The sequence below is a fragment of the Mixophyes fleayi genome, chromosome 4 (genome assembly GCF_038048845.1).
Source record: "Mixophyes fleayi isolate aMixFle1 chromosome 4, aMixFle1.hap1, whole genome shotgun sequence".
NCBI classification, from domain to species: domain Eukaryota; kingdom Metazoa; phylum Chordata; class Amphibia; order Anura; family Limnodynastidae; genus Mixophyes; species Mixophyes fleayi.
The window spans coordinates 99,907,103-99,921,349 of record NC_134405.1 but is presented as its reverse complement, the minus strand read 5'-3'; the positions used below and the strand labels follow the sequence as shown (position 1 = coordinate 99,921,349).

General features: G+C 42.7%; 1 protein-coding gene across 9 annotated transcripts in view; it reads right to left on the bottom strand.

Annotated features, from left to right (window-relative positions):
• TP53BP1 (tumor protein p53 binding protein 1) overlaps positions 1-14,247 on the bottom strand; it is a 119,922-nt gene that overhangs the window by 29,807 nt on the left and 75,868 nt on the right. For 7 of the 9 annotated variants that reach the window (XM_075207875.1, XM_075207882.1, XM_075207874.1 and 4 more), the window contains 2 exons: positions 13,380-13,437; positions 3,578-3,673 (listed from right to left, as the gene is read on the bottom strand). In XM_075207875.1, coding sequence (XP_075063976.1) covers positions 3,578-3,673; positions 13,380-13,437 — 154 coding nt within the window. The remainder of the gene's footprint in view (positions 1-3,577; positions 3,674-13,379; positions 13,438-14,247) is intronic. The other 2 variants (XM_075207876.1, XM_075207881.1) reach the window with 1 other exon arrangement.

Below are 14,247 nucleotides of genomic sequence, written 5' to 3'. Positions count from 1 at the left end.
AAAAGGATCTAGGAGTCACTATTTCAGGTGACTTAAAAAGGCAGGTAGGCAATGTGACAAAGCAATGAGAACAGCAAGTCAGATGTCTGGGTGCATAGGGAGAGGAATCAGTGGCAGAAAGAAGTAATAATGCCACTGTATAGATCATTGGTATGACCTCATCTAGAATACTGTGTTCAATTCTAGAGGCCATATCTCCAGAAGGATATAAATACATTTGAGACTGTACAAAGAAGGGCAACTAAAATGATGCATGGCCTACAGCACAAAACTTACCCAAACTAAAAGATCTTAAGATGTATAGTTTGGAGCAGAGAAGGGAAGGGGAGGACATGATAGAAACTTTCAAATTTATCAAGGGTTTTACCAAGGTATAGGAGGGAAGCAGTCTTCAAAGGAAAAGAAATATTAGAACACGAGGACATGCACTGAAACTGGAGGGAAGTAGGTTCAGAGGAAATTTGAGGAAAAACTACTTTACGGAAAGAGTAGTGGACAAGGGGAATAGCCTCCCATCAGAGGTGGTAGAGGCGCATGCAGTATAGCAATTTAAACATGCTTGGAATAGACATAAGGATGTCCTTACAAAGATTAAAGGATCAAATAGGGTTGGAGGTTACCATAGGTTAAAAATTAGACAGACTAGATGGGCCAAGTGGTTCTTATCTGTTGTCAAATTCTATGTTTCTATGGTTCCAGAGATTGGTTGTGCCTGGCCATTAGATTTGGGTGATTAGCAGAGGATAAGCTTAGATTGATAACCAGAAAATATCAAAATGACATTCATAACTGAGCAAAAAAACTGAGATCCTCTGTCCAAGATGATATCGAAAAGCAATCCGTGGAGTTTGAAAACATGTTGAAGAAAAAGAAAGGCCAAGGATTTAACAGTGGGTAACTAAATAGGAGAGACAAAATGAGCCATCTTAGTGAAACACTCAACAATGACCCAGATAGTACTATGTCCATTAGAAATTGGTAGCTCAACGACAAAATCCATAGAAATATGGGTCCAAGGTCAACTGGGTATTATGAGAGGTAGGAGTTGACCGGACCAGACATCCTTAGAGTGTTTTATTTCTGGCACAGATTTCGCAAGGCAAAAATAATTCTTTAACATCAAGTTTCACAAATGGCAACCAGACAAAGCAAGATAGCAATATCAGTGTTTTAAAAATACCAGAATGACTGGAGGTTTTGCAGGAATGCAGTTTAGAAAGAATGGCTTTTCTAAGACCTTTAGGGACAAACAAGAGCTGAGCTGGAGTCTCGGGAGGAGATTAGTTTTGAACCAGCGACAATTGAGTACAAAGGTCTTGAGTGAAGCCTGCTAAAATGGACTAAACAGGAATTATAGGTAAAATCCTAGTGTTAGAAAGGAAACTTAAGGATAAAGCATCGGCTTTGAGTATTTTCGAGCCAGGACTGAAAGTAATAATAAAATTAAAGTGAATAAAGAACAAAGCTCATCATGCCTGTCTAGAATTTAATTGTTTCACAGACTTAATATAGAACAGATAGCTTCAGCAGACACATCAGAAGCATCAACCCCGATCATGAAAGGCAAATTCGGATTGGGATTACGAAGAACAGGAGCAGAGATGAATGCTTTTTTCAAGGCAGCAACAGTTTCCAAAGCTTGAGCAGACCAAACTGGTGTGTCATCCCCTTTTTGGGGAGGTCAGTAATGGGTGCAACCAAGATCGAGAATGAGCGAATAAACCTTCTATTGTGGTTGGAAAATCTTAAGAACCTTTGTATGGCTATAAGGTTGGTGGGCTGGACCCAATCTAAGAGGGCTTGAAGTGTACTAGGATCCATGGAAAAACCCTCAGAGGAGATATAATATTAAAGGAAGAAACCCTTGTTGTCATCAAATTCACATTTTTCTAATTAGCAAACAACTGCTGTTCCTGGAGTCTCTGATGACTTTTCTTAACGTGAATCCAATGCAATTCTAGAGATGGGGAATAAACTAACACATCGTCCAGATATACAATAACAAATTTTCCCTGGAAGTCACGATACACATCATTGATTAATTCTTGGAAGACCATAGGAGGATTTCAAAGTCCAAAGGCCATAACAAGATATTCATAATTTTCACATAAGATATTCAGATTGAGTATTAAATGCGGTCCTTCCATTCACCTCCATCTTTAATAGGGATTACACTATAAGCCCCACGGAGATTAATTTTAGAAAAAAAATGTACATTTAGTTGATCAAAAAGCACTTTGATTACCATCAAAAATACTTACCCGCTACCATTGATCTGTGTTCTCCCCAGAAAATTTTGCCAGCCGTGTGGCATTAAGGAGTAGCTGGTTGGGGGCAGTTATTATACTTTGCTATAATATTGAATTATTTTGGAGGTTATTGTCCACACCCGCCAGGACTGGTCAGACTGGTGGTTAGTGATCTAACACACACCGCTGGATGTAGTGCTCACATAGTGCCTGTTCTAATAGGAGAAACAATGGTTTATTCTATTATAATAGAACTCCAAGAGCCGGGTGGCAAGTAAAAACAGTCGTGGGAGCACCCGGGAAATAGGTGTTGGGGAGAACACTGGTAATTTTATTTAGACTCCTAAAATCAATACAGGGTTGAAGACTCCCATCTTTTCTAGAAACAAAGAAGAATCCTACTACAGCCAGTGACTTGAAAGGTCATATGAAGCCTTTACTGAGGTTCTCCTGGATATACTCTTCAATGGCCATAGTTTCAGGAGAAGATAAAGGATAAAGTCTCCCTTTAGGCAGTCTGGAACTAATTAAATAGGGCAGTAGTAGCTCTGATGTGGGGGTAATGTATCAGCTGCTTTCTAAGAGAAGACATCAAGGAATTCATGGTAAGGATGAAGAAGACTTGGAAAAATGAACTGGAGAATCCATAAGGGTAAGGCCAAACAAGAGGTAGTAGAAGATGAAACTCAATAAATAATTTCACCATTAATCAAATCTATAAGAGCAATATGACTAAATAACCACGGAAGGCAGAAGATGAGAGCAACCGTGGGACAACTAATCAAATACAGCAACAATTGCTGAATTTGAGTCCCAACGAATAAATGTATAAGTGGAGTTTTGTACAAAATTTTACCCCCGACAAGGGGATTACAATCAAGACCACATACACTGATGGGATGGTCACTCTTGCAGAAAGGAATCTTTAGGGTTTCAGCAAACCCAATATCCAAGAAGTTTCTAGCAGCTCCACTATACAGGAAGGCAGAGACGTCAGCAACTTGATTGCCAAAAGAGATACGGAACAAGTTGCTATAGGTGAAGATTTCTAATTCCCTAGTTTTCAGTGTGAGCTGGAACCAGAAGAGAATTTTTAGAAGAGATCGTCTCCTGGACTTTTCCAGAGAAAGTCTGTAGGCCCTAATCTGCTCTACTGGTTCAGCCATGGTAGGAGAAGATATAGGTGAAGGATAAAAAGAACTTTCAAAAAGTACTACAAAAAAAAAAAAAAGACCTGTTTTAATTAGTAACTAAGATAAGGTAGATCAGACTAAAAACATAACAAAAAATCCTGTATTTTTTCCAACCAAATATGTAAAATGCATCACCTGTCCGGGGTAGTGGATAAATTATGGCCTCTGAGTTCCTCTTCACGACGAACTTCACATACACGTGCAAATACAGAAGGGGAATTCTCTGTGCTGCTGTTCAAAAACAGAAAAGGCTAAATAAAGAGTTCCCTATTTATATGGTCATTCAACATTTATAGTTATCAATACAATGCCAATTTCAACCTGGGTTCCAAGCTGGAGTAATTGTTCAGGATACTGATAATATAGGCACAGGGTAGAGGTGATGCTTAGTGAGCACAGGGGTGAGGATTAGTATTGTACAGCATTAGATACTGGGAACATATACGACAGTTGGGTAATTAAATCAATGCAATACATAATTTCATAAAGGTTCTAACTGAAGTGTAGGTCATGAGATAGAATGTATGTAATGTATTACAGCTGCATGCAGCAATTACTGCAGTATAGTGTGCAACAGTAGTATGGAATAATTAATTTAGTGAAATATGTGATGGGAGCATGGGGTAATTACTTATGTGTAGCGCGTGATGGTAACATGGGATAATTACTGTAGTGTAACAAAAGGATGGGGTAATTATTGGAGTTTAATATGTCTTAGTTGCATGAGCTAATTACTGCAGAATATTGTTGGATAGCAGCATGTAGTTGTTACTGGAGTGTAATGTGTGATGGCAGCACAGAAAATTATTTTATTGTAGCAGGTGACGGCAGCATGGGGTAATTATTTGAGTGAAAACAACATGGGTTAATTACTTATATGTAGTGTGTGATGGCAGTATGGAGTAATCACTGCAGTGTAGTGTGTGACAGCTGCATGTAGTAATTACTGCAGTGTAGTATTTGACGGCAGCATTGGGTAATTACTGCAGTTCAGTATATGATGGCAACAAGGCATAGTGGCATGCGGACAGCAGTTTGCATAAGCTGTACACTGGCTTAGCGCTTTGCCCAAGCTCCCACTTTTACTTATTCTCACAAATATAAAGCTTTGGATATTTCAGAATGCTGTTGGGAAACGTCACAGCAGTGCTGAGGATCGACCTTATAACGAAAAACAAGGCTGTTTTAGGATCTACTGAACTACCATCTCTGTTCTGCTGTGGGACCCACAGAGCTCAACTGTCATTGCTGTTTCAAAATCTGTTCAGCTGCCCACTGAGCTCAATTGTGATTGCTGTTATCATCTCTTTTCACCAACATTAAATCACTGAAGCACCACTTGTTATGTTAGAATAAGTTGTTTGATAACAATGTCAATTCCAGAGTGGCTATTGATGGGTTTTTAGCACAGCATGATTGTTTACATGTTTATGCAATAAAAGACCTTCCATACCATCGGCTCCATCCTAGGCTTCCTTGGTAACTGCAATCAATGTGAACTAGGTTATGGTAGCCTAGCAGCGCCCCTTGAAGCTTTGCTCACTGATGTGTCCGCTCCCTTTGTCTGAACTGCTGACCCATGACTACAAACACTCTCTTCTCACTCTCAAATATCCCTAGCCCAAGGGCCCATCAAAAACCATTTGATCTGTTTGTCCATGAGACCCATGTATTTTCTCTATCAGTGCAAATATCAACCCTGATGTTTACTTCATGTCTTTGAGATCTCTGGGGAAAAATTGGATTTTTTTTATACTCCCGATAAATCCTTTTATCTGATTCCATTTGGAGGACACTGCTACCATGGGGTTGTGGTTGGGGAGTGTAGGAGTTGGCACTTAACTAGTTAACTTGTTGCTTGTAACTTGCTGACAGACCCCCTTCCCTCTGCAACCCCCCTGTCGCTCTTCAGTGTAATTCTAAAGCCCCAAGGAAGGGGAGAAAAACCAAAGACAAAACAGCAGAAGAGCAGAAGGGAGGGAACGCAGTGTCCTCTAAATGGAATCAGAGAAAAGGATTTATTGTGAGTATAAAAAAAAATCCCATTTTCTCTTTAATGCTTCTGGGGGACACTGCTACCACAGGGACTTACAAAAGCAGTCCCCCCTAAGGGAGAGACCGCCCGACCTGTGAAACACTACGGTCAAAGCTAGTATCAGACGACGCAAAAACATTGAACTGGTAGAATTTGGTAAAAGTGTGCACCGAGGACCAGGTGGCCACCCAGCATAGCTGTTCCACCAAGACCCCATTCCGCGTGCACCAAGAAGCTCCAACTGACCGAGTGGAATGGGCAGTAATGCGACTGGGCACAGGTCAGTTTGCACTGATGTAAGCATACTTAATTGTTGATATAAGCCATCTCAAAATGCTCTGCTTGGAAGCATGCCAACCCCGTTTATGGGGATCATAAAACACAAAAAGAGAATCAGATTGTCTAATGTGTGCGGTCCGATGAACATATTTGCGTAATGCCCTGACCGCATCCAAAAGCTCAGATTGGTTATCACAAAAGGAGTAGAAGGCTCTTGAAAAACTGGAACTACAATTTCCTGGTTTAAGTGAAACCCCAAAATTACTAGTTATTATTAGTTGACCGCCCTATCATCATAGAAAATAAGGTATGGTTCCCTGCATGAAAGGGCCCCAAGTTCCGATACTCTGCGAGCTGAGGCAATTGCTAACAAAAAAAACACCTTCCACATCAAGAACTTAAGGTCCGTTGACTGTAAAGGCTCCAAAGGAGGAGAGTTAAGCTTTGAAAGTACCAAATTAAGATCCCATGGAGCAGTAGGTGGTACATAGGGAGGCTGAATGTGCAACACCCCCTGAAGAAAACTCCTTATGTCTGGTATGTCCGCCAACCACAACTGAAAATAGACTGATTAGGCCGACACTTGAAGACCATGCTGTAGAAAAGTCATTAAATGAGGAAGATTAAAAGTCGCAGTATGGCGGTCTATACTCTCACACCACCGTATGTAGGTTCGCCAAATTCTGTGGTAAATTACGAGCAAAAACAGGCTTCCCTGGAAGAGAAACCTTTTCGACCTCCAGAGGCTGGCTTCAACAGCCATGATGTTAAAGCCATCTGAGGCAGGTCCTGATGTCGAAAAGGTCCCTGAAGGAGAAAATTGTCGCGAAGAAGTAACTGAAACCCCTGACCTACCGTCATGGAGAGAATGTCTGCGAACCAGACTCTGCGCGGTCATTCGGGCACCACCAGTACTACTGGAAGACCTCCCTGCCTGACCCGCCTGAGAACACGTGGAAGAACTGGGATTGGGGGTGGATGTAGATGGCATTGTCATGACATCTACGTCCACCGCCAGCAGATCCCTGGCCCTTGAGCAGAACAAGGGAACCCGACGGTTGTGCCTCAACGCCATGAGGTCCAGATCTGGAAGACTTCGCCTGCGAACAAGCATCTGAAAGACCTCCGGATGGAGAGACCATTCTCCTGGCATTACTGTGCGCCTACTTAGATAGTCTGCTTCCCAGTTTAGCACGCCTGGGATGAATATTATTATTATTATTATCCTTTATTTGTTTGGCGCCCCAAGGGTTCCACAGCGCCGTACACTGTGCAAACAGTAGACTATACAGGGTAAGACATAACTGAACAATGAACAATAAATACCAAACTTCAGAGGCTCCAGGCAGGCTAATGCAGTAAGTAGAAGAACAGGTATGGATACAGGAGTGAAGAGGGCCCTGCTTAAATGAGCTTACATCCTAAGGGGGGGTGAACAAGACTCAGGCACAAAGAGAGTCAGTTGACGTATATGGGAGGGAGGGGATAATGGGTTAGGTGGAAGGATGGTAGGCTTTAAGGAAGAGGTGGGTTTTAAGTGCTCATTTGAAGGAGCTTAGATTAGGAGAGAGACGGATGGAGCGAGGGAGGTCGTTCCAGTGAAGGGGGGCTGCACGGGACTGCACAAACTCCTGGATTCTGGAGTGGGAAGAGGTGACCAGGGTGGAGGAGAGGCGACGGTCATTGGCCGAGCGCAGGGAGCGGGCAGGAGTGTGAATGGAGAGGTTAGAGATATAGGGGGCAGTGGACTGGGAAAGAACCTTGTACGTGGTGGTCAGGAGTTTGAAAAGGATTCTGTAGGGGATAGGGAGCCAGTGTAGGGCAAGGCAGAGGGGGAGAAGCGGAGGAGGAGCGGCGAGAGAGGAAGATGAGTCTTGCAGCCGCATTGAGAATAGAGCGGAGGGGGGCAAGGTAGGAGAGGGGGAGGCCGGTAAGGAGGAGGTTGCAATAATCGAGGTGGGAGATAATGAGTGCGTGGATGATGATTTTGGTGGCATCCTGAGAGAGGAAGGGCCAGATGCGGGCAATACTGCCGAATACTGGAATACTGCCGAAAGAGAGAGAACGAATAGTTCCGACCATTCCAAGATCTAGTTGCCACCTGCATTGCCCTGGCACTCTAGGTCCACCCGATTGTTGACATATGCCACAGCCGTGGCATTGTCGGATTAGAGACGAACTGGGAATCCCTGAAGAAGAGCGCCATTAACATGGCTTTTAGCTCCAGTTTGTTTATTGGAAGGGAAGCTTCTGTGTCTAACCAAAGGCCCAGGAGGGGAAGATGAAGTGTCACTGCCCCCCAGCCGTGAAGACTGGCGTCCGTCGTGACAATTATCCAGGAATCTGGAGCAAACGACCTGCGTACTACCAAATGGTCCTGAACCCTCCACCAGTGAAGGGACAACCAAGTCTCCTGATATAGACGGACCGGCTAGGAGTCCAATCTGAGGTGAGACCCTGACCACTTCGATAGAAGATCCCACTGAAACAGTCTGGAGTAGAATCTTCCGTAAGTAATAGTCTCAAATGTCGATATAATCTTCCCTAGGAGCTTCATGCAGAGGAGCATGGAGGGACTGCGTTGTGACAAGACCCGGGCCGTCAAGATTTGAATGGATCGGGCTTTACCCTCAAGGAGGAACACCTTCTGTTCCCTGGTGCCCATGATGAGACCCAAGAATGTCATCCTTTGGCAAAGGATTAACAGAGATTTGTTTAGATTTAAGATCCAGCCGTGAGACTTCAACACTCCGATAGTGAGATCCAGATGATGATGTAACAGATTTACGGAAGCTGCCTTGATGAGAAGATCGTCCAGATAGGGCACTATTCTGACCCCCTTGGAACGAAGACAACTGGTCATCACTGACATAACTATTGTGAAAACTCTTGATGCTGACGAGAGACCAATGGGAGCGCCCTGAACTGGTAGTGGGAGGCTCCTATCGTGGTATGTGCAAGTAGGCATCCCGAATCTATGGACGCTAGGAATTGTTCCGGTTCCAGGCCATTTATTACTGACCGAAGAGATTACATGCAAAATTTTTCCACTCGTAGATGTAAATCTAGGAACTTTAGATTTAGAATCGTCTGGAAGGAACCATCCGGTTTTGTGACCAAGAATGGGTTTGAGAAGAATCCCTGGCTTCTCTGCAATTCCGGAGGAGAGGAGGATGCAAGTCAGGCTGCAGGAAACGGCACGCCTTGCTGAGGAAGACCTTTCTCTCTGATAGTGTCCTCTGGAGCCAAAGGGTCTGCCCCTGCTCGCCTGACCTCTATTGGACGAGTTCCCCGAAAGGGCTGGCGAAACGAACTGAACCTAGGTACCCGAGATTTTGGTACATTGACTGGAAAGAAAGTGCTCCCCCCCCCTGCGAAATGATATTATCCAGCTCAGGCCCAAAAAGTACCGATCCCGATGATGGAAGGGTCTCAAGGGAACGTAGACTCTGCATTGGCTTCCCAGGATCTAAGCCAGAGAATCCATCTAGCTGCCACCGCTGAGCCAGACGCAGAAGACGACATTGAGGCTCCATTCTGGGCAGACTCATATAAATAGCCTGATGCCTCTTTAAGGTGCAGAGCAAAGAGAAGGTCTGATAATGAAGTCCTGCCGTGAGCTGGTCAGCCCATGATTCCATGGCCCTGGCAACCCATGCCGACGATAACATTGGTCTAAATTACTGTTTCCCAACTCCAATTCTCAGCGACCCCTAACAGTGCAGGATTTCCAGGTCACAAGTAAAATAGTTAGTACCACCTGTGGTTCTTTCAAAATGTGTCAGTAATGAATACACCTGTGCTCCAGCAAAGAGATATGGAAAACATGCACTGTTAGGGATCCATGAGGACTGGAGTTGGGAATGACTGGTCTAAAGGAAGATCCTACAGCTATGTAGATGGGTTTTAAAAAACCTTCCACTTTCCGGTCAGTAGCGTCCTGGAGGGAGGCTGAGCCCGGAACTGGCAGAGTGGTGTGACGTGCAATTCGTGCCACTGGAGTGTCCACCCTTGGAATATGTTCCCAACGGTCAACGTCTTCTAACTGTAGTCGGTACAATGTCATGAATCTTTTAGGGACTACTACCTTGCAGTCCGGCTGTGACCAACCTGCTTCCGCAATTTCCCTCAACTCAGAAGAAGGAGGAAAACATACTGTGCGTTTTTTCACTTTTTTAAAAAAGACCCTGATCCACAGATGTAGGCTCATCTAAGTCTAAGAGGTCTAAGGTCCTTCTAACTGCCAGGACCAGATCCTCAATGCCCTGATTCCTGTAAGAATCCTCAAGATCTGTGACCTGAGGACCATCTGTCTCGTAAGGGATTTCTCCATCCTCTTCAGATGATATCTCTGAATCTGGTACAGAAAGAAGAGGATGATTAATCCTTTTCCGTTTGTTTTTGGACCGAGAAGATCTCGGAGAGTCTAAAATCCTGTTCAGTCCATCAATTCCCCTAACCAAAGAGGAGGACCAAGCGGGCTTCCCTACGGGGGCCCTTTGGGAAGCAATAGAAGATGAAGGGCCAGCGGGTCCTAAATCAGCACCATCATTGACCGGTTGTTGAAGTACCGCTGAAAGGGTTGCCCCTGCTGCCTAGGTATAAGGAGTACCTGCCGACAGCGCTGTAGTCTCTGCTTGACAGGTGAGTAGCTGCACCACGGTGCCCATCGACTGTGCCAGCGATACAGCCCACACCGGTTGTTCTGTTAACAGTGAATTACTACCCGGTCCCTGTGTCACCTGAGACTCTGCCACACAATCTACGCAGAGCGTCCCCGGGTCCTGCTGTACATTTGGCAATTTTTCCTTACATTTTGAGCAGGCAAAGTATATTGCTTTCGGTGCTTTCCCTTTGTAAGACATTATGAAATGAATAGCAATAATAGAATAGAATATACAGAGACAGTTTAGCAGTTATAGAACACAAGAAAAAAAGATTGTAAAAGATAATCTAATATCCATCAGTCAAAAGATGTATCTTACTATATGTTGTATGCTATGTATTATGCCCCAGCAAACTGTGAGATGCAGCGACTCCCTCTGAATATGGTACTTAACCCTCCAGACTAGTACATATCTGCAGCAGGAGAGGAGTCTCGGACAGCAGTAGTGAAGCAAATGCGTGTCACTTCTATTATATATAAGTGCACCACCGGGTCAAGCTGCCATACATCAATTATTCTAATCAATGTAAATAATTACCTAAATCCCCCCACCCCGCCGTAAGATGTCGGCCGCCATCGCTCTGAAACTGAATATTATTCTATCTAAAAACAAGTAAAATAAGAATGAAAGAGGGAAAAAAAAAACCTTACTAATCTACACTAGTCAGAAGAAAGTAAGCCCAACTCCTTGGGCACTTAATCTACGCTACAGGGGGTTGCAGAGGGGAGAGGTCTGTCAGCAGGTTACAAGTAAGAAGTTAACTAGTTAAGTGCTAACTCCTACACTCCCCAACTTCAACCTCATAGTAGCAGTGTCAGCCAGAAGGATGAAGGAGAAAAAGCAGTATCCTCGCCTGTAGTATCAGCAGTTGTCTAAACAGCAAGAGACATTAAATTGCAAATTGATGCCCCATTCATAGAAAAAAAATGTGGTGAATGAATAACTAGTGTAGACTAAACAAAGATGGTATCTGTTAAACCATTGATGGCCCTGTGAATGTCCCTGTTTCCCTTTCAAATAACTCATGTGTTCCAGTCCATATCACATGTATTCAAAGGGGTAATATGTACATATTTTGTGAGACAATGGTTGGTAAACTGTAAATTGCTGACCATATTGGTAGACAATGTGGCCATCTCCTCCAAGGCTGAATCCAGGACTGTATCACCACCATGTAGCCCCTTTTGTACAACTTCAAATCAATTTTATTCAACTAACACATAAACATTAATATAAAACCTTTTTGGTAATAGTGGACTGTTTCAATATGTGGGCTTTACCCTACCCAGAAAAGATATTTGCCAAAATATTGCTTAAACATTTTATAATCTGGAAAATTGCAAATACAAGCTCCTAATTTTGCTAAAAATCTTAGGAAAGATTAGGGGAGATACTGAACTATGTTCTCCTATTTTGTTATTTTTCTTTTAGAAACATTGAAACAAAGTTATCAAAAATAAAACTACCCTGACAAGAGGAACTTTGACTGGTTTTGATAACCATCAGAGCCTTCTCTAACAAACTGGACTCAGCTTCTATATGGTCATAATGAGCCAATCCATGTCAATTCAGGATTCTTCCCACTTTGGGGGCAATCATTTGTCGAGTAGGCTAGTGCATTATTGTCAAAAAAACACCCATACTCTTAGTTTTTATTTTACAGAAACAAACTAAGCTACCAAAGTTCCAGCCAGCATGAATTTTGACCAGAACATAGATTGTAAGCTTGCGAGCAGGGCCCTCTTACCTCTCTGCCTCTATGTATGTATTACCCAGTATTGTTTTATTAATGTTTGTTCCCCATTGTAAAGTGCTACGGAATTTGCTGGTGCTATATAAATAAATGATGATGATAACATCCAACCTGGTGACTGGATCCTAGTAAAAAAAACTATGCATGGACTTCACCTCTCCACACCCAGTGGGAAGGTCCCTTCCAAATGCTACTGATAACCACCAGATACAATTCCTCACTCAGCTGATAATTCCCCCCAGGGGAAGTATTCGCTAGAGAGGATGTGGGGTGTAATCAGGAAGGAGTAATCAAATCCTCAGGTGTATTAGCCATGCCCCAGTAAAGAGATAGCCTAGTACCAGTGGAGGATCCCGGACTATAATTGGAATATCTCTAAGAGGTACCACCTAAAGGTCCCTAAGTTGAGAGATGTCCTCTGCAAACCTTCCCATAGTAAGAATTTGTGTCCCTCTATGTGACCAATTCCTGACCATAGTCTCTTACCCAAGGCCTAGCCAACCCACTCAAGAAAAGGAAAGGGTACAGGAGGAACACACTAAATTTAACTTCCTCCCCTGGGTACAGCAGTGTGGGTTCTCCAAGTCCCTAGAAAGATAATCTATGATGGATTCAGCACTTGCAGCAGTACCATTGTACAAAATCACTCTAATAAACAACCAAAGAGAAAGTAGAAACTATGGGGTAAGTTGCGAGAAGGTTATGGAGCTCGTCAACTGAGTTCTCAACACCATAACATTGTATGATGAGAAGGGATGGAGTCAGGAGCAAGTAAGGGAGAGAGGAAGAGGATAGTACTGATGTACTATATTAAAAGGACTTAAATCAGTGACCGTTTTAACTGTTATAGTTTTTAGATTCTGAAAACTTGCAGTTTTGATTAAGCTTGAGCTATGAATTGAGCACCTTACTTTGCAAACTAATTGCTTTCATTTCTAAAATACACAATCAAAATGACAGAATTTGATTAATGAATATGAGCAAAAAATATTTAAACTCTGCACCACTTTTCCTAAATGTCTTCTTGTGTATTTCACAGTGCATGTGAACCTCACATAGCAAAACATTTTTGAGGCAGATAAACCTGCAACATCAATATATCACTAGGTTAATATATTGTCCTGTTCTTGGAGATCACATGAGCTATCTGTTGAAAGGTCTTTTTCTATTATATTGCTCTACAATACAACAAACATCCATTACCTTGCAGCACCACCAGCAACAGCAGATGTTCCATTCGTCCTCTCGGGAACAGCAGGTTCTGAAAAAACAAAATTTAAGAGAAAAAAATAGATCCATATATTATCATAAATTTAAGATACTGCAGATACTATTTAAAACATATACATGCACAATCAAAAATGTGTAGGCAAGTTTAATTTCTTTCAAACATGCGCAATAAAGAAGAAACAAACCTAAAATATTGACAAATCTTAACCAGTGTTTAAAAACATAATCGGCGCAAATATTTTATTTTTCCACTGAAATTTCTTTGCTCTAATGATGCCACACACAGAGACTTATGTTGGCACAGATGTAAGCTAATTGGCCTGTTTGAGAATGATCTGACCTATATCAATCATATCACTTTCAGGCATGCTTGAACATCATAAGAAGTGGGCTTTGCCTGTGTGCACATTATCTTCCTGGTGTTAGCCGCATCTGGTCACTTTGGCCGCTTACATGTGTGACCAAACTGGAAATGGATGCTGTTGCTCAGCCCAAATGTCAGGATTGGCAAGGAGTCAAACCAGCTTCTGTTTATACAGCACAGGCTTGTCAACTTTCAAAGCAAATGCGATCAGTCAGTGCATACAGAGAACTGGTGCGAGTCAGTATACAAATACATTACTCGTCCATAAAGTTTAAATATAATATTAAGCTCCACGTTAAGAAACACTGTTATTTAAACAGAACATAACCAGGGCTTATTACAACAGCAAGTAAAGTCTCAGATATCCCTGTTATAGGGACATTATCATCAGGACCACCAATGAAATAATTCAAACATCACACCCTTTCGACTGAAGTGTTTGATGTAGCTGTAGCAGGTTTACGTATGTTGCAAAAT